General features: G+C 37.8%; 1 protein-coding gene across 4 annotated transcripts in view; it reads left to right on the top strand.

Moving 5' to 3' along the window:
- Window positions 1–4,175: 4,175 nt before the first annotated feature.
- Window positions 4,176–25,967, top strand: part of ptprfb (protein tyrosine phosphatase receptor type Fb) — a 132,573-nt gene continuing 110,781 nt past the window's right edge. For all 4 annotated transcript variants that reach the window (XM_082172158.1, XM_082172156.1, XM_082172157.1 and 1 more), the window contains exons 1-2: window positions 4,176–4,564; window positions 20,052–20,221. In XM_082172158.1, coding sequence (XP_082028284.1) covers window positions 20,125–20,221 — 97 coding nt within the window. In that variant the 5' untranslated portion in view covers window positions 4,176–4,564; window positions 20,052–20,124. The remainder of the gene's footprint in view (window positions 4,565–20,051; window positions 20,222–25,967) is intronic.

Below are 25,967 nucleotides of genomic sequence, written 5' to 3'. Positions count from 1 at the left end.
TGTTAGGCATTGTTACATTATACTTTAGTGTACAACGTAACTATAAACAATCAGTCTACAACACATGATACTCATGTTTTGATTCGAGGCATAATGTTCCAGTATGATGCGGCTATGATGAGCACCAGTTTTGGGCAAAGTAACTTTTAAAAGTAATGCATTACAATATTGCATTACTCTTTAAAAAAAAGTAACTTAATTGCGATAGTTACCTACTTTTTATGGAAAGTAATGTTATGTTACTTTTTCTCACATGGGCTGGGCTTGCTTGTTTGTTTTTAATAACAAAAACGAACAAACAAACAAACAAACAAACAAAAGTTTTGGAAAATGTAAAGACCCTTCCACACTAAAAGTGATATGAATCTGAAGGATTCCTGTACAGTAGAGGGCGCAGCTCAAACAAACCTTTGAGATGTGCTACCATTCTGGTTTGCTGAAGAATAGGACAAAGGAGTAGAAAGTTCAACACTCTAAGTCCGTCCCAAATTCAACATTTGGCCCTCGCAATCTAGTCCACACTTTCGTGACAGTATGACTGTCTGGAAGAAGTCAGCTGAAAAGCTCTGCAAAAGTGCTCATTAAGGGTGCATATCGGCTGCAAAGGGGAGCTCGCGACCTTAAATGACAAATGGTCTTGTGGACTTAAGGCACACCGGTAAAAAACGCGGAGCGCTCAGCGATTCAGCGTGAAAAAACCGCTCAGCGCCTCGTTACGCTCATGGCGTTTTAAAAGCGCTGCGCTCCCATTGAAAACAATTGAAAAAAATACGCCAGCCGCGTGAAAAACCGCTTTGGTGGACACACGGCCTTATTCCTGATTTCTCTCAACATGCAGACGGGAGACCTGTCAGTCAATACATGGGAAAAGAAATAGTAACTTTTTCATGGCACACTCCGGCTCAATGTTTTACATGTTGCTAAGCTAACAGTGATGCTCTAAAGTATATGAGATCAATGATATGATCAAAATAATTAATTTCTAATTAAACTAAAGCATTTGTATTGATAATTTCCAGTATTTTATGAAACTTTTATTATTGACATCTCTCAAAAAGCACTGCATGGCAGACTCGACTCGCTGTAGATTTCAGTAAAGTTTGACATCAGCATGTTGCTAAGCTAAAAATGTGATGCTCTAAAAGAAGTTATTTTTATAGTCATGCTTCTATTTTTATAGTTTTTATATTATTTTTACTACTTTCTAGTATTTCATGAGGGCAAGTTTATCACTGACAAATCTCTCGTATCGCAAGCCTTTTTATTTTTCACTAAGCTTGTTGTGGTGCATTCTGGTCTTGCCTATGGTTTACCTATTCCATGAAATATACATGTCCTGCTTCCTCAAAATTAGGCTAAAATTAGGTATCTTAGAAGGCAGTATAGTTAAAACAGTCATAGATGTCTTAAAATTCTCCCTCAATAGGCAGCTCACTGTTTTGGAACCAAGCAAATGTCTTCCATGTGATATAAGGTTTGGAGAAAAGGTTAGATAATCATTGTTCAGTGTAGTTAATGAATCCCCATGAATACGTGGTTTGTTTTGTTGTTTAGTTCTTCATTTTGTCAGAACTATTACCAGTGTGTAAAATAGAGCTGGGAAATGATCCCTGGAAAGGTTCTCAAAGCTTTGTATCTCAAACAAGCTCTATTAAAAAAGCACAATTGTGTTTCCCTGTTGGTAGAGTAACCCATCTGAACGCTTGAATTGTGGTAAAGTTGTCATTAAATTGATTTAAATTACAGGGAGGGCTCTGGTGGGTATTAAGTAATTGACAGATGTGCTGGGCTCTCTGTCTGTGCTAACGACTTCAACGTAAAAGCTAAAGCTGTTTCAAACGGTCGTCCGCCAAAATTAGCGGCTCACGAGGCAAGGCTGTAGCCCGCGGGCTATTTCAATCGTTCTTTTATCTTGGCATGTGATGGCTGAAAAGCCCCCGGAGAAAGTAGGTCAGGAAGGGCAACAGGTGTGGTGAGGCATGACCTCTTTCTCCGGTCACCCCAATGTCTGCCCTCTAACCTCTTCAACGTATGATGGATGAATCCTTCAGCTTTCCTTCCCGACGCCACATAGATACAGTTCGACTGGGTTTTCTCTGGAGGATGCACAGCAGAGGGACCATTGTGGATATAAGTGTAATTATGCCCTAGAAAGCGGTCTCTAATGTTCACAACGTCTTTCCTACAGAGGAGCCTGAAACTCTCAGAGCAATAGCTTGTCCTGGTTTCTCATCCCTAGATATTGTTCATGTGACAAGAAGCAGAATTTAAACAAATGTTTTAAAGATATAAAAAAAAATATATATATATTTTGTCCATACAAGGAGTCATCTTATGTGTTCTGCAGAACAAAGATGGGGAGTAAATAATGACAGAAATACATTTTTGGTCCACTATCCCTTTAAGCTATAGCATGTAAGCTATATAGATGCAGTCATTTTGAATGTTTGAAAATGTTATTATTGATTTCGTCAAGTCGATATTTAATCTACATGCACAAATGGAATGTTATGCATCTATATAATTATCTGGGAAATGAAAACAAGTATGTGGGATAAAAATAGACTGTGACTGAGTTAGAATATTACAAACTTGTCCTTAAAGTGATGGATAATGATTATTCGTAGCCCAACCTCTGTGTCATTTGTAAACATTATGTGGTAAATTCAATAGAGTGCATAGGATGTTTCTCGTGTTTCATCATTTGTATATGACTTTAGTGCTGCATTACGAACGGGGATTAAAAATGTTCCACTGAGGTTCACTTAAATCAGGTTTAATACTGTAACCATTCTACTTCTAGAATAAAGTGTAAACAACCTTTGTTATGAGTTTTTCTTGTTTGTTTGCTCTTTAATGTAAAAAAAAAAAAAAGAAACCATTTTCAGTCAGAAATTGCAGGTAGATCTAAAAGAATCTGCAAGTTACATTTCATGAAATATGACATTTTAGAAAGACTGAAATTAAAGTTAAAAGGTACTTATTTACAACTTCGAAAAATCAATTTAGTGTTTGTTCGTTAGCCTTTCTTTCTTTCTTTCTTTCTTTCTTTCTTTCTTTCTTTCTTTCTTTCTTTCTTTCTTTCGCCCTTTCTTTCTTTCTTTCTTTCTTTCGCCCTTTCTTTCGCCCTTTCTTTCGCCCTTTCTTTCTTTTCTGTTGTTATTGTTATGTTCTTTTTTGTTAGATTGTTCTTTTGTTCATCACTATTTCAAGTATTTTGTTTGTTTGCTGTTTTGGTTGTTTGTTCTTCTTTGTACTTTTCTGTTCTTTCTTGCTTCATTTTCTTGTTCTTTTTTCATTCTTTTAATTATCTTTCATCCAATTGTTCTTTCTTTCACCATTTCAATCTTTGTTTGTTTGTTTGTTTGTTTGCTCTTTTGTTCTTTTCTGTTCTTTATTTATTTATTTTTTTCTCCTGTCACCCTTTCTTTCTGTCATTTCCCCTTACTTCTGTTGCACTCTTTCGTCTTTTTTCAGATGCTTTCTTCAGTTAATGCGTAATAAATAAATATATTAACAGACTCTTTGTTGGTGTTTTATATATATAGAATTTTAATTATTTTTTACTTTTACCAAAATTGAATGTAGTTCCATATTTTTATTTTTATATTTTTGTGTGAAGCGCATTGCATTGCTGCTGTGTGTGAAATGTGCTATACAAATAAAATTTGCCTTGCCTTGCCTTGCTTTTCATCCTTTCTTTTTTCATTTATTCATTTGCTGCTTTTGTTTTTCTCTTTAGATTTTTTCTTTTCATTCTGTTTTGTTTTTTCTTTCTTTCTTTCTTTCTTTCTTTCTTTCTTTCTTTCTTTCTTTCTTTCTTTCTTTCTTTCTTTCTTTCTTTCTTTCTTTCTTTCTTTCTTTCTTTCTTTCTTTCTTTCTTTCTTTCACTATTAAACTGTTGACACAGTTTAAAGTTCAGATACACCATTTTATATCCAAATTCTCACCACATGACGTTAAATCAAATCATGATTTCCCCTCATAATGTGATTAATCTTTAACATTTACGTCCTAGCAAGCTTCCTGATGAGTCAGAGAACACACAGGCAAGCACGTACAACCTTTGCACACAGGTGAGTGAAAACAACCCTCCAGTCCATTTGTCAGGAAAGTACTCGGAGAGCCCCTGTTCTGACATCACACTGGCTCCACCCACCCAGACTGACGCCCACTCCCGGCTCACAGTGTGAAGAAGCTTCCCTCAGGAAGGACTGCAATCAACTCTCTCCACAATCAACAAGAGTTTACCACGCCACTGGGGAAACTACTGAAACAAGTTAACATTTATGAACTGTGGATAAAGACAGGACTCGTTTGACGTCAGTTATACACTTACTGGATTGAATAGCAAGGGAAAAAATAGCTCTCTGTTGTCTGTTCCACTTGAAGCCGTTAACAAGGATCTCCCCACCTGGATGATACGTGCGTACGGATTTGAATATTGTGGTGCTCACTCTTGGGAAGAACAGTCAAGGGAAGAAGAAAGCTTTCAGGATTTAAGTAAAGGAGTACTATTTCTCACATATCCTGTGGATATTTTTGTAATTTCGTAGTGTTATGGGTAAGTTAAATTAAAGCTTACTGTAATCTAAGTTATGTTGTGCTTCTTTTGTTTCTCTATAAATAAATAAAAAGTAAAATATAATGAATAAAAAGAAAAATTATCACTTTTTTTCTCTAAAACTGGTGTTTTTTAAATATAGGCTACTGGCCAAAAATGAGTAAGTAACTCCTTAACTTTGTCCTAACTTTAGTTCACTATTGCGTAGGTTTTCTTCAGCTCCTCCCAGAGCACTTTTTCTGTCTCTTTTGTCCTTTTATTGTCACTTGTTAAACCAAAACAATACTTTTATTCTGGTTCTATTGGCTACCTCTTTGGCACATTGCCCCAGTCTGGTGAGAGCCCTTCTTTGGCTTTCTTTTTTTCAGGGGACTCTGAATAGAGAGCCGTCGAGTGTCCCCTAGCTACCACTGATATAACGTGAGAGACCCCGCTGTGAGACCACATGAAGTCTTGGGCCTAACAACCCGTTTTTCCAGTTGTCTTTATCTCCCTGCATGATCCTGTCTTGGCTCTCTGGATGGTTTCTGGCCCGGCTAGGTGTTTTTTTTTTCCTTTTTTTTTTTTTTTTGTGCCAACTCAGGAGAGACTACACCATTGATTAAAGGTGACAGAAGAAAATTATAGGCTTTGTTGTAAGTTGTAACGTTATGTTGAAACTGCTGTCTCCCTCATAACTCCAGATGTTATTGTAGATGGATGGAAATTGCCTTGTGTCTGCTTGAGATATATTTTATGAATGCTTTTTAAACACATCCCTGTGATATTAATGTGCATTTGGCTCTTTCATTTATGTGGGGTAGCTCAATACAACGAGCAAAGTGAGGGTTGCACAATAGATTCCTTGCTCAACTTTAGGTGCTGCTTTATCAGAGAGAAAGAAGCAACTGGATGATCCCTTTTTCCCATAGTTTTCTAAAATTGGAAAGTTGGGAAGGGAACAGAGTGTAAAGATAGCACGTCTGTCTTGCTTTGTTTAGCATGAAAAGCTGAGACCTCCTGGGGCTGTGCCTCAGAGAACCGAGAGTTGCTCTCTCAAAGTTGTGCAAAATCTGAACCATTACTCTCTCATGCGCTTGTTAATCATTTACCGGCACAGACTTGCAACTCTTAAACGGGGTGGGGGGTGGAGAACAGAGCCTGATAAAAGCTTTTTAAAGGAAAAGTTTTTCGAATCAAAACCACTCTGATCTTTGCATCTACTTGCCCACCTCTGCATAGAGTAAAAAATAGAAAACAGGAGCCCAACGGGATCTTTTGGTCTTATCTTTAGTGACCGACCCCCTCGTCTGTCACTCTTGACCTCCCACATACAGGCTGGTGACCTGAAATTCTTCTTTTACAACTCCGTCACAGTCGTGTCGCCAGCTGCTCTTCTCAGTAGAGTGTGGGATCACGGCAAAGAGTGAAGGTCTCAACAAACATTATGGTGAATAAGGTGCCATTCTGTTTTCTGAAGGTGCCAGTTTAAGTTTTGGGTGAAGGAATATGTATAATAACATAAATTATTATTTAGCTAAGTGAATTAATTCGCTGGAATGTCAAATTATGTTGAAAAAGTTTCAGTGCTACTTTAAGTTTAAGTGTAGTTTAATAAGTGGAATTCAGAATGATAATTTTGTATAATTAAATGTGTTCATCGTTGCTATCACTGTAACCTAAAACAAATAATGTAAACCGGTTTTCCCAGATTAGTGACATTGAATTTTTCTCCCTCATTAACTGGTTTAAATAGGCTAAATATGTGTGGTGAGTAAAATCTGGCATAAATTTAAAGGAATTCCTTGCCATTTTTTCTGTCTCATGTCTTAATATACACTTAAGAGTTTCTTTTTTTCAGCGTTGCACATTTCCCTCATGGTTTGAGAAAGTCTAGTGGTTAATGACAGCATAGTCATTCAGTGAATCTCTGGGAAATGAGGCAAAGTGAGTGTTTGAGTCCCCATACAGGGCTCCACAATAAGAATATTTTCTGTTTGCCCGGTTGCCAACATTTTCACTGGCCAACCAATTTTTATTCTATTTTTATTTAACTTCATGTGCCAAAAAATTTGTTTACATTTTTCATAAATAAATAGTAAATAATATATTACATTTATTTTATTTTATATTTTATTCATTTTCAGTTTACTTTAACATTTTCAACAGCTGAAATGTATACAGCTATAATATATGACAGCTATATTTATAAACACTTGGCACACAATCCACAATTTTGATTATTTTTTTATTTTTTTATTCCAAATAAATACTTACAAGATTAAGTCGTTAGGGCCATTTTAATAAACCTCAATTTAATATATGCATTAATATCATAAATTAATCAGTTTACATTTTTAGTGTTTTTTTTTTGTTTTGTTTTATATAATCATGAAATGCACAAGATCAACAAATGTCAAGTCAAATGAGAGTCGCTCTCTCACTGGCCTCTAGCCCGCGGGCAGTCTTTATTATTGAACCCTGTCGTACATTATTGCTCGGTGTCCCTGGCAGACACCATGCGAGACGGTGCAGTTTTGCTCCAGTGATGTGTTCGGACAGTGCTGTAACGGTGTCTGTGTGATCTGAGGGCTGCGTTTGCGTGTGAAAAACATCTCAGCTGTAGTAACACTGACCTCATAGTTTGGTGATTAGCCACACGCTCTCAGATGAAGAGCAATATAAGTTCTTATCGATCGTTCAAAGAATGTTTTGTTCAAACATTGTGTCTTTTGTTTAAACAAAGCTCCTATTTTTGTCATCGCCACTTCATTGAATAGGGTGTGATTACCTCTGTTATTCAAATAATTTCTCTCTGAGAGCCTTGCTGTAATTAGCATTCACAAACATGCATCTCTAACTTTGAGTGCTCACCACTCAAATATCCGTATTTTACGCCTGTTAATATTCATCCAAACAGCAAAAGTCAAATCTGCTATTAAAAGTACACATTAAATTTTATGACACATTTAATAGTATGAGAGATGGATCTGAAATAACCGCACAAATCCTTTTTATTAAAGAGGACATTACCCTGCGTACACAGGAACTCATTTCACTCCTAAATCATCTTGTTATGGATCTGCTGATTGAAACATCCTCCATTTGGTGGGACTCTAAATGTTTGTAATAATGGTCACTGAGTAGTCTGTCTTGGATATTTACAGGTCTTTACCTGACTTCAGACTTTATATAAGAGATTTGAGTGGACTGCTGAACTTTATGTCAAAATTCAAAGTTTGCACGCATGTCACGCAGAGGTAAACTTGAAAAATTAGGTCTGAATGGATCATATGGAAATATGTAGGTTTTCATGTCCTGTACCTTTTGGTAGGGTTTATTATTCCTTATAAATCTAAAACTTGCTAAAAGTATACCATTGGTAGTTTTATATTGATCTCTTTCATGACAAATGGCAGCCGTCACAAACTGATGCAATGAGTCTCTTCTTTGTACAAGGCAAAGCCTTTAGGAGGCTTGTCGAACAGAATTTTCCAAAGCCTTTTCAAGACCAGCCCCATTATTACAGGTATAGACAATACTGGCCAAAGCTCACACACACCTTGCGAGCCACAACCAATAATAGCAAGAGGATAATACCTGTCAGAGCTGTTTGTTCATTTGCTTTATATTACCTTTAGGGTGTATGACTCTGTTTGTGAACGAGAAAACATTTCATTTCTTTACTAGACAATTGAATTCACCCCCAACCCCGCCGTGCAACAGCAATGTCATTAGGTATCAACAGCATTAGTTTTCATGATGAGTGGCTCTTTCCCCTGCTTTAGTCATCCTCTTCCCTGCCCCAGAATGCTTTACACAGCAAGATACCCAGAATGTGATGACTTGTTTTGGATATGCGAATGAGAATGAATTCATTTTGTTAGCATGATGTCTTTTTTTCCTGGTATATCTATGTGTGAATTATTGAGGCAACGACATCCGACAACAAAAACCTCACAACATTTACCTTAACAAACACTGTATGCCTCCAGGAATGCAAAATTGTTTCATAATTTAGTAGAGCGTTTTGTGCAAAGGTGCCATACCCGACAGATGGCGTGCACTGGATGAATGTACTGGAGAGGATTAATAACTGGGTTCCCCCACAATGCAATTCATGATGAACAGTATTGTTGTGTTTTCAGCTCAGTGCCCCCCATGAATCTTATCTTCGCTAAAACATCCCTCACTCAAAAACCAGTGGATGGACTCGGCTTGCTAATGGGATTGCTAATCCTTAGTTTTTTGCCATGTAAGTCTTCCTGCTGATGGAGAGGCCACTGTTTCAATGGCAAGCATGAGTAGATGGGGATTGTGAGGGATGCAACTATCATGTAAATAGGGAGCAAACATTCTAGGGTTGTGACGATAGTAACGTGTATCGACAATAGTCAGAGATATCGCTGATGCCTTTGACGATATCAAGCCGATAATTGTCTCGTTTTCCCATTAATGTATTAAATTGTTGTTGTTATTATCAGGCTAGTATTATTATCAAATTAATATTTGGACCCACAATTCATTTTACCTCCCTAATTTCATAATAACATCACCACATAACCACACTTGCGACAACGACAAGCACGTATGAGGATTGAGGACTCCTCATTGAAAATATATATATTTTTAAATAGATTAGAAAACGACATCCTACATCAGCCGATCTATTCACAAATTGTGAAGAGTGCTTGTTATAAAAAGAGATGCATCATTCTTATACAGTTGTTGTTCAAGCCAAGGCGAAAATCGCTGTTTTGTTTAGTTTCCATAGCACAGTAACAAACATTTTAATGATACTAATAACACTAACAATACAATTACAAATTAATATTATTTATAATAATATTATTACTAAAATTATATAGGCCTAATAACAGTCTTTAGGTTCGAACACAGTCCTTGGTTGATGCCTAATGTCGCTAGCTGAGCAGAAATACATAGCCTAATCATGCTTCACTTGGTCCTTTCAAAGTTGCATTGAATTTCCTCCTTAGCGTAAAGGTTGGAAGTGCCTGGACTTCGGTGCCGGTCCATCTGTTGCTGTTTTCCATGTTTATAGTGTTAGTTTGTGGAGTAAATATATTGGCTATAAACTGTTTACACTGCTTTTTAAAAGTTGCGGGAGCTGGTGTTTCACATGTGTTCAGCCAGTCAACGTAAACTTACGCCACTGGTAGTTCCTATGGTGCTGGGCTAGACCCTACTCTGTAGTAGGAGCTAATTTAGTCCTCCCAAAAGGCGTTCCTAGAACTAAAATCGCTCCCAGTTCCCGAAACGAGTACTTCCGCTAATTGTTATAGGACCTATGAAAATGTTCCTCCGGTGCGAAAGCCCCGATATTTACAGTTGATTCTGACTTCTGCAATTACGTTCCTTTTTTAATTCTTTATTCCATTTTGGACTTTATGTTGATGGGAGGGACTGTCACTTAATGACATGTGACATCCTCAAACACAACTGGATAATCAGATCCTAATTAACATTGACATTTTGGGCTACAAGACACTAAACCATGTCAACACCACAGTTGGGATGTGGACAACTCCCTGTCTCCGCAAACTAAAATCAGCCCAGTGTGACACCAAGACATCTCTGCCATTTGCTGACCTGACAGTGAGCTGCTTTTATTTCTTGGTCTCTCGTGCTCATGTAAGATCCATGGAGAAACCCCAAACAAAGGGTGCCTGGAGACACATTTATTTGCTTTAGCTCACATATCTGTATTCTTGTTAATTTAATTTACATACATTTGGTGTGTTGTATCTTGACTATTTCATACATATACATTGTGCAGTGATGCAAAGAGCCTGTTATTCATAAGTAAATGTGGGTGTTGCTCGTGAAGCATGTTTGTGCATGTTATTCTGTTGGCAGAGTTGCAGAACCTGTTTGAGAGGGGGGCCAATTGCGTGTCTGTTGAAGAGGTAATTGATAGTCTGAGAACTGTTTTTTCTGCAGGTACATCCACCCTGCTGCCACAGTGGGGATTGTCGGGGTGGTTGTATGTAGCAGTGAGTGCAGAAGGGTGAAAATCGAAAAAGCACCAAGTGGGAAGAGGAGGTCTAGACAGTGTGGAAGAGGCGGGAGATGGATCGTAGAGCAGTAGATGGATGACCTAAGCAAGATCGATTTTATGTCAGGTTCCGGACAATCTATTTCATGCGACACATTACTGTGCCGGCGTGTCTTGGCCAAGCAGATGGAAGGATTTCTATTTTTGCCAGGTAATGGCTGAGATGTGAAATAGTCTTTACCCTCAAGATTCACAGCATCTCAAACTGAAACTAGGAAGGATGTTGTCAGATGTCGACTGTCAACTAAACAGATGGTCATCCCTTTACTGACAACACTGAGGTTTTGAGGTTCTTACTGATGAAGCAATAGATAAATATTTTTTTTTAAATTGACCACTGACACGTCTGTCCTGTATAATTAGATTCAGGTTCACCTGTCCCCAGTTGGAATTTTTTTCTCAGTGGGCCTTTAAATAAGACACAATTTTACTTTCACAAACTGTTAGATCAGGGGCTTCCAATCCTGCTCCTGGAGAGCCAGTGAATTTTCTAGTATGCCAGACGCCCTTGATTAGCTGGTTCAGGTGTGTTTAATTAGGATTGGAGCTAAACTCTGCAGAAATAAACTAGTTGCTGGATTTGAGCTAGACAATGTGGAATGGGTAGAATTCAGTGGTCTTAAGACATTTTAAAAGTATTTTTAATTTGAGGAGCAGTGGGCGGGATGCTTAAAAAACTGTGAAAGCAGCGACACGTGTGGGCAAACACGGCAGCAGCAGTAAAATATCTAACTGAAGTAAATTAAACTTTAGAAAATCGAGGGTTATTTGACTAGTTATTTTTAGGGCAAATTCAGTAGTTGACCATTGTGTCCCATCCCTAATGTATTTGATGGGGACCTCAAAGTGTTTGTGGTTTAGTGGCCTATCTTGTCAACAGAGTGCACGTTTTATTGGTATATTGATTGATCTCCTCCCATACTCTTGTTCCTCAGTCACTTGGTTTTGTTAAAGTACATCAGCTAAAATACAATTGGCAGGTTGTTCTTTAGGTATAATTTTAAAACTTATTATATTTTGAGTGAGAGGTTTTGCCTTTTGTCTCAAAGCGGTCCTTCAGCTCTAACGTGAGGGAAACAGTGGCAGTATAAACCCATTTTGCAGAAAAGCACATTGACTCTGCTTTGGAGACGAGGCCATGGTGGCTCTTTTGATCTTGCTCCTTTCAAGTGAAACCCTGGGTAATTTGCCTGTCGCGGTCAAAGTGAGTCACAAGCTGTCAGAGAAACCCTTTATGCTGTGGAGAGTTTCAGTGAAAAGCAACTATCAGGCTAATCCTTCTCTTCTTCCTCTCAGCTTCGCTGTGCACTGCCTGTTAGTTAAAACCATCGCCAAGTTTGAAAGAAACTAATATCTTCCTCCGCCTGAAAAGAGGGAATAGAACACGTTCCCTTACCTGTCGCTCTTACTGGTTGGAAGCAACACTACAGGTTTGGATGATTCATCCCTGAATGTTAAGAGTTGCCCAGCTTGCCTCTATGTTGGATTCTCTTCAGAAAGGCAGCTAATAACCCATATCAAGTCTGATCTGCCTGGTTCTTGGAAGCCGGGCCTCATTTAAATTCTGTCCCCTGGTTACAGACGTGTTCAAGAAGCAGCCACTTGCCTCCTCGCCGGCCTGCGGTTTGTTGGTTTGTCTTGGACGGGAAGTCTGTTAGTGCTTGAATTAGCCTTGTGCACTCATGGCAGCCGTCCCTGACGTCTGCTGCCTTGTGACATTGCCTCTTCCTTCCCATCGCAGCTTGTTCTTTTACATTTTAAAATCCGGAGCCTCACGAGACCGATAGGGATATGGCTCCATCTGCCACAGCTGTCTGTTGTGTAGCCGAGGGACGGAAACGGAGAGAGACAGCAGACCCCACAGTGAGATGAGACCGCAGCTTACCCACACCTGTAGGACTTGCACTGCAGGAAGCAGAAATTTGGCGTAGTTTTCGGGATGAATGGCGGTTGAATCAAGAGATTTGCTTGTTTGCAAGTCCTTGAGCTAACCTAAAACCAGATAAGGTGTTTCTCCACTGTCTGATCTTCATATCCAGCTGTGTAAATGGATGAGTTGTACCTGTGAAATCTCATTTGCCTTATTTACTGCATAATTAGAGGAGATAATGACTCCCAGGTTAACCTGTATTCCCAGGGCGAACCTCTTGTTTTCATCCTTCAGAATGTTCCCCCTTTTAAAAATTGGTGCAGTGTATGCTAGCAGGCCTCCTACAGTTAATACCATCTTTGTCTTAACGCGGAGAAGGACTTACACTCTCAGGAAACAATGGGTATTGCATCCTTTCCAGCCAAGGAGAGGAAGTTTACACATTATCAAGAGCATTTTTTCACAAACTGTGACCAGAAAAGCAGCATTGTGAACCAAATTCTTGCCCCACCTGAGTCTCTACAAAGGGTTGTGTTTCAGATTTAGACTAGTCTTCAAGAAAGTCACCTGCATTTGTAGTTGCTAACATCAGACCTTATTCCAGGTTCTAGTGCTCTCTTTAGGAGTCACTTGTCTGAAGATTGATTGGATCTTAAGTTTTCAGATTGCAGTTTGACTTTGCAGCTCTCGCTCTCATGCTGCGTCTTCAACAGTGATGGAGGACTTGGTACTGATGATTCTTCACAAGTAAAATATATCTTTCTAGTGTTTTGCTCGAAGGTTTTATAATCTCCTTTAATGACTGGTTTAGTTCAAGGGATTTTGTAATACATTGATCAGACAGCTTGGACCTTTGGCCAATGACAAATGCCTGGGTGTGTCTAATGAAAACATGCCCAAGTCACATTGCTCAAATCAAATCAAAAGAAAAACAATTATTTTGCTTTAAGAAAATTAAGTCTTTTTTTAGGTATATTTAGTTTATTTTTATAGGTTTTACATTGAGTTTTCTCATAAAAATGATCTCACTACCACTGTGGAAGCTTGACTTTTGAGTTTTGTATATATATATTTACAATATTTATATACATGCATAGGTATATATACATACACACATATACATATATATATATATATATATATATATATATATATATATATATATATGTGTGTGTGTGTGTGTGTGTGTGTGTGTGTGTGTGTGTGTGTATGTATGTATGTAATATATACAGTACCTATACATGTATATAAATATTGTAAATATATATATACAAAACTCAAAAGTCAAGCTTCCAACTGTCCTCAGAATTATGTCAAAATGCACGTTATTTTAATGTTCCAGAAAATAAGCGTAATTGTTTAAAAGCAAAATATATATATATATTTTTTTTTTTTTACTTTCGGTTGATTTTGGTTTGAAATATGAACCCAGACATGTTTTTGACAGATTTTGTGAAATTCACTGCTTTCACATGAAAACAACTTTTAAAAAATTCCAGATTCCATATTTAAGAGATATTTTGTTCTAATGAAGTGTTTCATTGTCAAGATGTGCTTATCCAGTCTCAGGCAGTATTGATTCAGCTGTCACAGGTCTCTGTTGACATGTCTTTTGTTTGTTTGTGTGTGGATTGAGCACCGGTGCCGATGCTGAGGGTAAACTTAGCAGGCTGTGGGGGATTCAGAGGCATTCTGTTTCTTTGTCGTGTTCGTAGTTCTGTCAGCTTTGATTTAGATCGCTTTGTGTTCGACTCCAGGTTTATAATCAGCTAAATTCTTTGCAGTCTTCAGCAAATATAACCTGTTGTACATCAAGTATGCAGTTATTTCTTTGTCTCTTTGAATATATACATTTCTTTAAAGGTGCATTAAGCAACTTTTCATGTTAAAAATACCCGTTTTCTAACCCATATATGCTTAAACAATTGCCTGATGGGCTGAATGAGCCCTTCTCTGATCACTGAGATTGTCTCTATAATCCTGTAAAGTAAAATAAATAGGCCTAAGAGGGATTCGGGCCGGAATTTTAGACTGGGCGTGACGTCATGCGCGTTCACGGCACGCTCACCTGGCTGTCTGGCAGGTTTGTGTATTCGCCGCCATTCTCCGTATAAGATGGATTCTAAGAGACCGGCTTGTAGTTCATTTCAAACACCAACGCAAACTCCACGTAAGATAAAAAAGAGAAAACTTTTGTCCGTGAGCGTGCACACTTCTGGCTGCAGTTTCGCTTGCCGCCAGAGGGGGCATAGTTCTGCAAAAACTCAGAGACTTGCGCAATGCACCTTTAAAGAGGTAATTGGAGGTTGAAGTGTTGGCCAGACCAACTTTTTGTCCAATTTTTTTTTTTTCTTTTTTTTTTCTTACAATAGTCTTCAGTAATTATCACCTGTTTCACTGTCTGTTCTATTCAAGTCACTGTGAGTTCATGTGCAGTATCTGGGTCATATTTAGCATTGTCATTAGATAAGTAAAAAATAAATAAAACAATTTAATTGCCTGCGTCTCTTTGCACAACATATTTACACCTTTGCTTTATGCTGCAAGATTAATAACTCAACAGAGAATTTCACATGAAGCGTTTCCTCAGTGTGTTTTGCTGTGTGTAGTAGTACATCTCATTTCTGTTGAATAACTTGGCGATTGATTTGTGGCTGCAGGAAGGAATGAGAAGCCTTTTGGTTATCTTCAGAATGTGACAGTAAATCTCCTGGTTATGTCTTATTCAGAGAGCTTTTGCTTCATTTTATTGGCGTTTAGACTGAATAAATGAGTGAGCTGTCACCACATCTGATGCCATCCATCTATGAGTCAAATGTGATTTCAGGCTCACGCCATGACAGAAAGGTCTGAGGGAACGTTTGGTCATTCGCTCACTTAAAGCTGGCTCTTCTGTTTACATCTCACGTGTACTACTGCCGTGTCAATACCTCAGGCCTATGCATATTTCATATGAGTCATATTACATTCCACCTCACTGTACTTCATGCTTAATGTAATGCTTTAATATAAACAAAGAACTTATATAAACACTCAGTGGAAGTTTAAATGTCAAGCACGATGGGCCAATTAATCTGGAATTATTCTAGTCTTGGTCTTGCTAAATAAACCTGCATTAGATTTACTGATATGGAATTTGCATCCAGGTATTACGATCAATTATTTTGTTGGAAACTGATAGTAGAATTTTCCACCAAAAATAAAACTAGCAAAATTTGTAATAATTTATATTTGACAAAATTAGAATTTTTAGATTTACTGAAGAGTACATTTAACAGTGGAATGAGTGACCCAGAATTCTGCTGAATGTTGGAATTATTTATTTTTCACTTGGGCCACTATAGCGATCATGCAGAACACCCTAGCATAGCATTCGACATAGCAATACCATGGCAACCATCCTGAAGCATTTTGATGGTGTGTTTTGGCACAAGCATTTTCTTCATAAAATGGTCATTTGTTTTGCTTTGCTAAGTTGAGCATGTTGTTGTTATTTTGCAGCACAGAACTCAGTGAAGAGAAACTGTCTCCCACATGAAGTGTAGCACCAAGTAATTTGCTTACCTTCCACTTGTATTTGATTTCGTCAGAGTTTTACCCTCTTATGTTCACTCTCAAAGTTATCTCGGACTTGCTCTTGGATCATATGTTTTATAAACTTGTCAAAGTAAGAAATATTAAACTTGAACATCAGCATTATAGTCAAAGCACAGACAGGCTCATGTCGGGAGCCATGGCCTGTGCTGTTTATGGTGTTGGACAATTTTCTCCAACACAGGTCTTGTGGGAAGGACTCAGCTTTATCTTCCCTAAAGACGTCAATAAGGTTGTCTACACAAGGCCCTGCCATAGATTCTCCTGTTGTCTTTATCTCTGAATGGGCCATTAAGGGAAAAGCAATCACTGGCGCCGGAGTGGTTGAAAGGAGATGTGCCTAAAGAGTGACAAGGAGAGAAGTGTTTATTTATCTTTGATGCTAGGAACACAGTGGGCTTAAGACGAGATTCCTGGGGCTTTCACACTGATGGGACCGTCTGTAAAGGCAGGAGTAATTAATCTTCACTTAGTTTAGATGCCATTTTAGCATGTCACAATGTATAGTCGCTAGTCACAGTTTGATCTGTAGGGTTATGTCTTTACTTTTTACTACTTTACTTTTTTTGCATGATGTTTCTTGAGCACCAAATCGGCATATTAGAATGATTTCTGAAGGATCATGTGACACTGAAGGCTGGAGTAATGATGCTGAAAATTCAGCTTCACCATCACAGGAATAAATGTCCAAAAAAATTATAAATAAAGTAGTAAGTGTACACCTTGGTAGTGTTTGTTGAACTGCCATTATGCTGATTTGAATTAAACAAAAAGGTTTTTGTCTGCACAGGATGATTTTTTTTTTTTTTTTTGTGAAATGGATTTTTATTCATTATTAGTAATGCATTACAATAATGAGAATTTAAAGGGAGATATGTGCTTAATTGTCATGACAATAATTCCATAATGAAAAAAAAAGAAAAGAATGTTCTTAAAATATGCTTCATTTACTTAAAATAAAATAAATAATAATAATATTTATTTTGTTTTGGGGATAAAATGTGACTCTTTTTGTCTTAAACGTCGTTGCAATTGTGTGCATTTTTGTCCTCTTGCCTTCAGCTGCCTGTACACTTCTGCCCAATACACGTTTTTGATAAAGCTACCTGAATGTTAGAGCATTTGAACATAAATGTCAGTATTTATGTGATCTCACGTGATACAAGATGCACATGAATAACTGCAAATGCAATTTTGCCATTTGTTCAATGATGATCCTTATTCATATCATAATCCTCAATAATCCTCTGTATTCATGCTAAAAGCACAATACATTTGAGTAATGTACGCCTAGTAGCCTATTTTTCAAAAACGAAACCGTGACTTCTCAAAAGTTATGAGGTTGATGACTGTTTGATTTGAGTTTATTGCTCAATATCCCTGCTCCTTGGGTAAATCTCACATGATGTGTACATTTTCTGTGCTATTGTGCTGTTATCGGTTTATTTACCCGTTCTCTTTGTAACCCTGGCCTGAACAAACAAGTCAGGCATGGTGCGAGAGCTTGGTGGTTGGCAGGCAGGTTTTAAATGTTTGGTTTTTGACTTAGAGGTATGTATTAAAAAAAAATGGATCAGTTGGCTAATCCTTGCAGTGTTTTCAAAATGTAGGTCATTCTCGAAGCGTAATGCTTGTCTCATTTTCCCCTCTCTATTGGTGACCTAATCAACTGCTCTTATTTGATATGCCTCCAAAGGTAGTAAAGGCTTATTACGAGAATGATTGCCGCGGTACTAAAACCCCTTTAGGTGTTTTGGTATAACCGAGCTATGACTCAACATGCACGCCGTCTCTTGTTATTTTAGAACACAAAACCTCTTGTCAAGAAAGATTAACAAAAAGCCTTTTAGATAGAAAAATAAACACACTTTTTAAACGCCTCCCTGTTAGGATCTGTTTGTTCATTGTTTCTTTTGGCACCATCTCACAAACACGGCAGCCAGGCGTATCTTCACGCATCCAACATGCATCCGAAATCAGCTTGTTGGTAATTGGCTAGTCAACACCTCCTCAGGTGTATGGAGTATTTCTCACCTTGTGAGATACATTTACATTTACATTTATTCATTTAGCTGACGCTTTTATCCAAAGCGACTTACAATTGCTAATTATGTCAGAGGTCGCACGCCTCTGGAGCAACTAGGGGTTAAGTGTCTTGCTCAGGGACACATTGGTGTCTCATAGTGGATTCGAACCCGGGTCTCTCACACCAAAGGCATGTGTCTTATCCATTGCGCCACCACCACCCCTAGATATTGAAGCCTTTGTTTAAACGGACGGGATCAGACGAGTGAGCACGTTGACATCAAAGTGGGAGACTCAGGGTTTACGTTTAGTGTCCCTAATGAAAAAGACTAAACTTTACCTTACACAAATAATATACTTTAAGGATTGACTTAAGTGTGAACTGAATGTAATGTTTTCAGGCACTTTATTGCATGCTAATTGCAATAATATATACTGGATATACAGTATATGTATGTGTAATAAATCCAATTAGCTGAACTTTAGAGTGCTTTTTTGATCCACTTAAAGGGACAGGTCACCCAAAATTTTTAATTCTGTCATCATTTACTCACCCTCAAGTTGTTCCAAACCTGTATGAATTTCTTTCTTCTGCTGAACACAAAAGAAGATATTTTGAAGAATATGGGTAATCAAACAGTTGATGGACCCCATTGACTTCCATAGTATGAAAAATAAAATGCTTTGGAAGTTGATGATACCCATCAACTGTTTGGTTACTGACGTTCTTCAAAATATCTTCTTTTGTGTTCAGCAGAAGTAAGAGTTGGAGTTGCACTGGACTTGAAAAGGTCAGGAGGGTGTAGTTGCCCCACACCGTCTCTGCTGAAAGGCCCAAGCTGGGTTGTTTAATAGAAAGTCTGTTAGGGACTGTTAGGGAAAGCACAACCAGCCATGTTGCTACATTAGCAGCATTGCTACTTTTAGTTATCCACTCTTCACTTGTTACTATACTGGTTACATTATTTTGAACGTTATGCTACTGAATAATGTTGTTACTCAGTTAGCTACTCCCTTTTCACTCCCTTAATGTTTTTCAGCAGTGTAACAATAGCTCAGCTGTTTTCAAAATAATGTAGCCAGTCAAGTAACAAGCTAATTTTTCCTACAAGTAGGCTATTAGTGTAGCATTAAAAAAAGAAAATTCTGCATTGCTGTTTTTATTCAGAAGTTGAGCTGAGGTAATAATCAAACATGCTTTCCTTTTTCAAGTTGTGTTGGAAGTTCATGGAATCATTTGATTCAGCGAATTGGTTCATTCAGATGTCCAAGAATGTTTAAAGATGTAGCTTAGTTTTCAAAAATGTGTAGTTCTCAGTAGTCATCACTTAATAGTGTCCTTAAAAATATTGCCATTGTACACGTTCTTTTTTATAGAAAAATAAATATTTGCTCTGATTATCATTGCCTTTTGAAGATTCAGCACTTTTTTTGTTATTGTATTTAGTGTTAAATCAAGTTTATATTTATACATTTATAGACCTTTTTTTCAGGGTAGCGCCGTATATAATTTTTGCCAATTGTTCGACTAATGAAACATCTTTCCAAAAAAGCTCTCAGTAGACAAAAACTGTATTGAAAGTTGAGAGACACATGTGATCTAGGACCTTTATATATAGCATTATAGCAAATGCTATAGAGCATTGCTAGGATCACAGCCTCATTTCAGAAGATCCGGAGCCATCTGTGTAGAGCCACTTAATGGGCACCTTTAGCGGCAGCCGGTTATTGGGAATTCCCAATTCTCTTCCGTCCTTTTGATATTTAGCTAACCGGCAGCAGATTATGGGTTTTGTTTACTTTGATAAAAGAGCATTTGCTTTCTTCATTAACCCTGTTGCCCCTTGGCAGATCACTCAATTCATCATACCTGTACTGTCTAAATGCTTCGTTGTCCTACATTGAATCGAATGCTAACGCGTGCTTGTCTCTGTGCTCTGCAGGTTTTAGTCTATGATTGCGTGAGAGCTGCGAGAGCAGAGCGGTGATCGAGGGGGAGCAGTGCCAACCTGGAACATGGTGCCTAATATTTGCATGTCCGTGCCCCTCCTGCCCGTTGGGCTTCCTCTACTGCTACTGCTGAGCTGCGTGCAATTCTCCTCTCAGGCGGACAGTAAGTACAACACTCCAGCTGACTAGTCATTTTTTTTCCTGTGCCTTTTCCTGTACCTTGTGAAATTGGAAGTGCGTCGCATTGTGGAATTGTTTGCAGGCATGAGTGAACACACTAATACTTCACACGCTTGGCACGAAATGAACCCTAAATTCAAAGAAAACATTCGCCGCTACCCACTGGTCTGTTCACCTGAACTTTCCTTAGATACGCTCAGATGAGCGATGCATTTCTATGTAGCCGTGGATCAGAAGGCAGTTCTCATGAGCCACTCTGCTTCATTGTCCTTGTGAATGAGTGTGCGGATCACTGAGATGCACCGTGAGTGACATGGCAATGTTGCGGGAGCCACGGGTCGAGCTGAGGCCAAGGCTCAGTTCTGGCATGGGTCAGAGAGCCATTTAATTCACCATGTGACCCATCTGCACCGCTGTCACAAGGCTGCTGTAATTCCATTAGGCCTCTCTCTCTCTCTCTCTCTCTCTCTCTCTCGCACTGGCTCACTTGCTGTCTTTCTTTTTCACTTGCTGCGTTTAACCTTTAAATCTTTCAGTTGTTCAGAGGCATGGCTTGTATAAGAGTAACCTTGAAGCTTCTTCTCTTGACTCCTTTTGCCACTCTCAAAGTCGCTAAGCCTTTGTGATTCAAAATCTTGCTTTTTCATCTCTGATGTAAAGGAACTGTAACTATATTTCAAGAAAATTGAATAATCCCTTTAGTATTTCTAGTATTTAGAATCCAAAACATGTCATCAAATCAGTTTTTCTTTTCCAAATTCAAATTTCCGACTTTTTTGCATGTTTGCACTTTATGCCTAAGAAAAAAAGGTTGTGTCCATAATCATTTCTCAAAATATGATATAAATGTCAACGTAACTTCCCGATAGTTAAATTAAAGTTTTAAACGGTTAGTTCAAAAATGAAAATTCTGTCATTACTTGCCATTCACAGAACCAATGAGGTTTGTTCTTGCAAACACACAGGTACGGTTGAGCTTCTGTTTATGTTTGCTGATCAATGTTTAAATGTGAATAAAAGCCTAAATTCATCATCTGTTCATCATATAAGCTTAACTGTCAATAGAGAGTACAGAACTGGCTCATGGGTGAACTAAGGTGCAGTAACATTTACTTTTTAACTGTGAAATTACGCAAGCAAAATGCAGTCATGTCAATAGGAATCAGAAAATTCAATTGAATTTTGTTGCATCTACCAATATAAAGCTGCTTGTTTTGGAAGAGTCCTCTGAGTAAGAGGTGCTTTGTGCTCCTATTGACAATGGACAATGAATCTACTTTGCCTGCGCAATTTTGCTGATGTATCACTAATATGACTGCGCCTTTATCCTCCTTTTTCCCCCTCCTTGATTTTCTTGTTTTACACTAAAATACAGTGAACATTGGTCAATATTACTGTTTTTTAATTATTATTAATTATCAGTATCAGTATCGGCAGATATTAGATATTTAATTGTTCATGCCCATTTGGCCTATTTTTATATTTAGATGACCTTTTCCGTCATCTAACGATCACTTAAAGTTAATCTTTAAGAACTGATAGTTTAATAAAACCATTAAATGTAATCTTTAGCCTCAAAATGTATTATTATACTGTACATCATAATGTTGTGATGCCTAAATTTACTGGTAGCATTTAAACATTTTTATTTTATAGTGTTTTATTTTAAATTTATTTAGACAAGAATAGTGTAGACAAGAATAGTTAATAACGACCATTTATCAGTTTTCGCCAATAACATGAACATAATTATTGGTTTTCATTTATTATAACAGCATCTCTGTGAAAGACATCACCTTACAGAATTAAAATAGGTTATGAATACTGTTTCATGTTGACTTCATGCCACCTGGATGAAGACCGTCGCCACATTGTGAATAAACATTACAGCATTTTGTTCATTGCTGTCATGGGCTTCATGTCTTTCGTTCAGTTTTCTGCATGTTTGTGTCTAGCACATTAACACAGCACCCTCATTAGTGTCATCACATGCTGTAGGGGCTGTTGACAGTTTGAGAACAGGTCTCCAGGTTTCAGACACTAAAATCCTAGTGTGATACTGCTCTACGGTGACATTATTTTGGTATAAATACTTTTTGAAGATGGTTCAAACAAATAAAACTCTATAAATAGAGGGAAGGTTAAATATTGACTACCACAAATGGTCTTTTTTTGTTGTTGTCTGTAATCAGAGAGGGTTGAGTTACTAAACATGAAAGAACTGGTTTTGCAACGCTCTGAATTATAGGGCAGTGGAGCCAGAACTACAGGGTGGGGCGTCCTGAACGTTGATCACCATGGTAACAGATCCTACCTAAATCAGACGGATGAAAAATGAAGGCACTTTCTTATTCTGAGTGCTCAAAGAAGTCAAGATTACTCAGATTGCACAGTAGCTACTGCGAGGAGACTGAGGGCTGTTCCTCGAGCCTTGTTTTGGTGTTTATGTCTCATTTGTGCGATTTTTAAAGCCACCCAAATTGCTTGATTGGGGTCTTCTTCGTAAGTGCTTCCTCCAGACTAGTATCTAGGGTTTACATAACAGTCTTCTCAGTCATTTTGTCCGTTAAGAAGTGTTTTTTCCTCTCAGCTGAAAGAAGTAAACTAATTAGTGACTGTCTAAATGATAAATAGGAGATCCTAAATTTAGTCAAAATATAAGAAATTTAAAGTGACATTCATTCATCCATCCCTCTATCTCTTTCTCTGTTTGCCTGTCCGTCCATCCGTCTGTCAGTTTTTTTAATGCCACTGCAAAAAAAAAAATGATTTTTTTGTGTGTTGTTGGAAAAATAGCTTCAAGCTTGTTGTTACTTGAAAAGCTACTCTGTTTTAAAATGTCAAACTTACCTCCATGCTATTAACAATTTAGTTCAGCTAGTAGCATCACTACTGTTAACTAAAAAAAAGTTACTCGCCAACACTTTTAGTGTTGTGTAGTGTATTTCTAAATCTACAAGCCTTTATTAAGCATTTCTAAAGAATGCTGCTGAAAATGTCCCAGTATAAGCCATAGTTTCTTCAGTCTTTTTGCTTTTAGCTGATTTAACTGTATTTCACAAACTGCTCTTTTTTCATTTTCCAGTTGCAGTGGATTTTTTCTGTTGCTATTTGTCTCTATATGTTGCAAGAGGTGGTTTATATTGATCCTTTTTTCTATCCCATCACTCCCAGCTCTCTAATGGCAAGAAGGTTTGAGACAATTTAATGCTTTGAGCAATAAATGAAGGTGCCTTAAAAATGCCATCTGAAAGTTAAAGTGAAAGCTTTCATTTTTCTCCCACTTGAGCTAATTCTTCGGTACAAAATAAAATCCTGTTGGTGCTTAAATGACAACCCACACATATGGCCTACTGTTAACGGAAAAACGCTTGCAAATGAGAACGCTTTACATTTTATCTTGAAGCGCTATGTAGAAAACCACCTCTATAAATCAATTAAGCAAGCTTTTGTTTTCCCGGCGGGCTAGGCAGGGCTGACTGGGTGGTCGGTGGCAAATTGGATTGTGTTTTCAAGTGTCCATATGGTCACTGAGTGAAATTGACAGGAATAGAAATTGATTCTTTTTAATTAAAAGTAACCGTATCCTCAGTCGAGTGGCACTTGCAAGGTAATTTTGTTAGTTCCCAGCTGTGGTCCTTCAATGACAGACACCAGAGAAGAGATGGTGAAACGGAGAAATGGAGAGAGCAGAAGGTTTGCGTAAGGCAGAACGGCAATATCACAGCGATGAATTAAAGGACTGGTCAGCGGGGGTTAATGATGTGAGATTAATAGCTTAATTACAATGGTCGATCGTAGGGCCAGAGGCAGATCCCCAAACTCTCAGCTGTGGCCAGCGCTGTCATCTGATGACAAGATCATCCAGTGTCCTTGACCAAAGGACAACCATAAAAGCTATTTGAACCATCATATGTATGAGTGTGTCATCCTCCCATGCCACTTACACCTTATAATATCGCTGCTGTGATCATCAAGACAAGATTAAAACCGGCAGGACCAGCATGCATCACATGATCACAGATGTCATGTAGTGTGGTCCAAAAGGTTCCAAATCTAATTTAAACCTGTAAATAAGCAAATTTAGGAATTATATATATATATAGTAGATGCTTTTTTCCCCCAAACTTACAATAGAGGAACAAAAACAATTGGTTGATTTTTTTTTTCATCTTTTTTTTCATCTAATGTTCCCTTAAAATTAATATTTAAAAATGTATTTAATAACACAGTTAAATGTTATCTTTAGTAAATCTCAAAATGAATATCCATTTTTCATACTGTAGTTTACAATGCCTATATTCCCTTTTCGTTTTTAATGTGTAATAATTATACAGAAATGAATGTCTCTGTCGATTAGACTTAGAATATCAGTGCATTTTTATTATGTTCACTAGTGGTTTCAGACTGTATGTCCTTCCAATTATAACAATCATGATTTTTCATGTGGTCTTTAGGCTCACTGTCATATCAAATCTATATTATGTGGTAAGAAAACATGCACAGTGAGTGCACTCTGCATTGTGAAGTTGCTGTATTGTCAAGAATCTTCTCTAAGAGCCTCTGTACAGCATCTGAGAAGGGTTGTGGGGGCATTTCGGCTTGTTAATATCCATAAAGCGTTTTTATGTAATCACAGACATGAGAAGCTAATCACATTAGTACAGACTTGCGTCTGAGAGCTTATGACATTTTTGTTGTGGGGAATTCACGTCCCCTGCTTCTCATCAGCATTAAAGCTGGCTTCTCCTCATCGTTCACTGACTCCCATCATAACCTTTTTCCCCTCCCCTTTGTGCTGACCCCATAATTGTCAATGACTAATGTTCTTTGTTCTTGTACAATGTGACCCACACACTTGGCTTGTTCGGGCCTCCAGGATTGGGCAGGCTGGCAATATGAACCACATTTTATGTGTTGATCTTCTTCTGCCTTTCGTGAGTTGCTCTTCTAAACAGCTCTCGAAAATTCTTGCAGAAATATGCACCACATGTTCAATTCATGGTGCCTGGAGTAGAATATTTCAAATCTCCCCTGAGAACCTTTTTTTTATTGTTGGAGAAGGCTATTTCACAAAACTTGAAGAGCATTTATATTAGATTACCTGTTTGGGAAACCTTGGCCAGACTGTTTCCAGGTTAGATGATAGTCTTACTGCCCGTATTTGGTATTGCCTACAAACTACAGGCTATATGAGATTTGAAAGGTTAAAGGGATAGTTTACCCAAATATACATTTTCTGTCTTTATGTACCCATCCTTAGTGTTGTCAAAAGTGTCAATATTTCTATACATATTGATACTTACTGAAATATCAAAAACAGTTCCAATAGTCCTTCCTTCAAAAGCTGCCTCTCAAACAGCTTGCGAGTACCAAATTGAGTTGTTTTCCGTGGCTTATTTTGCGCAAATGGTCAAATACACGCTCTTGGTGAATGTAAATAGTTGAGAAAGAAAATGCTTGATGTGTAACAGGATATTGGATCTGTGCATACACTTTTAAAGTGACAGCAGCCTAATATTCCTGCTGGTGTCTGTCAGGTTAATCAAAGAACAAAAGACAGAGAAAATCACTCTCTGTTCTTGACTAACTTTTGTAACTTTAATTGTAAGCATTAATCTGTATTTAATTTATTCAATGAAGACTATCCAGTGTTTATTTCTGTAGTATTTCTTAACTGAACTCTCTAATACTACATTTAGACCCCCCTGAAAAACTCAAACCCATGT

Source organism: Leuciscus leuciscus (assembly GCF_965113295.1).
Source record: "Leuciscus leuciscus genome assembly, chromosome: 6".
NCBI lineage: Eukaryota > Metazoa > Chordata > Actinopteri > Cypriniformes > Leuciscidae > Leuciscus > Leuciscus leuciscus.
The sequence above is the reverse complement of the archived record's forward strand: the minus strand, read 5'-3'. Positions and strand labels throughout refer to the sequence as shown.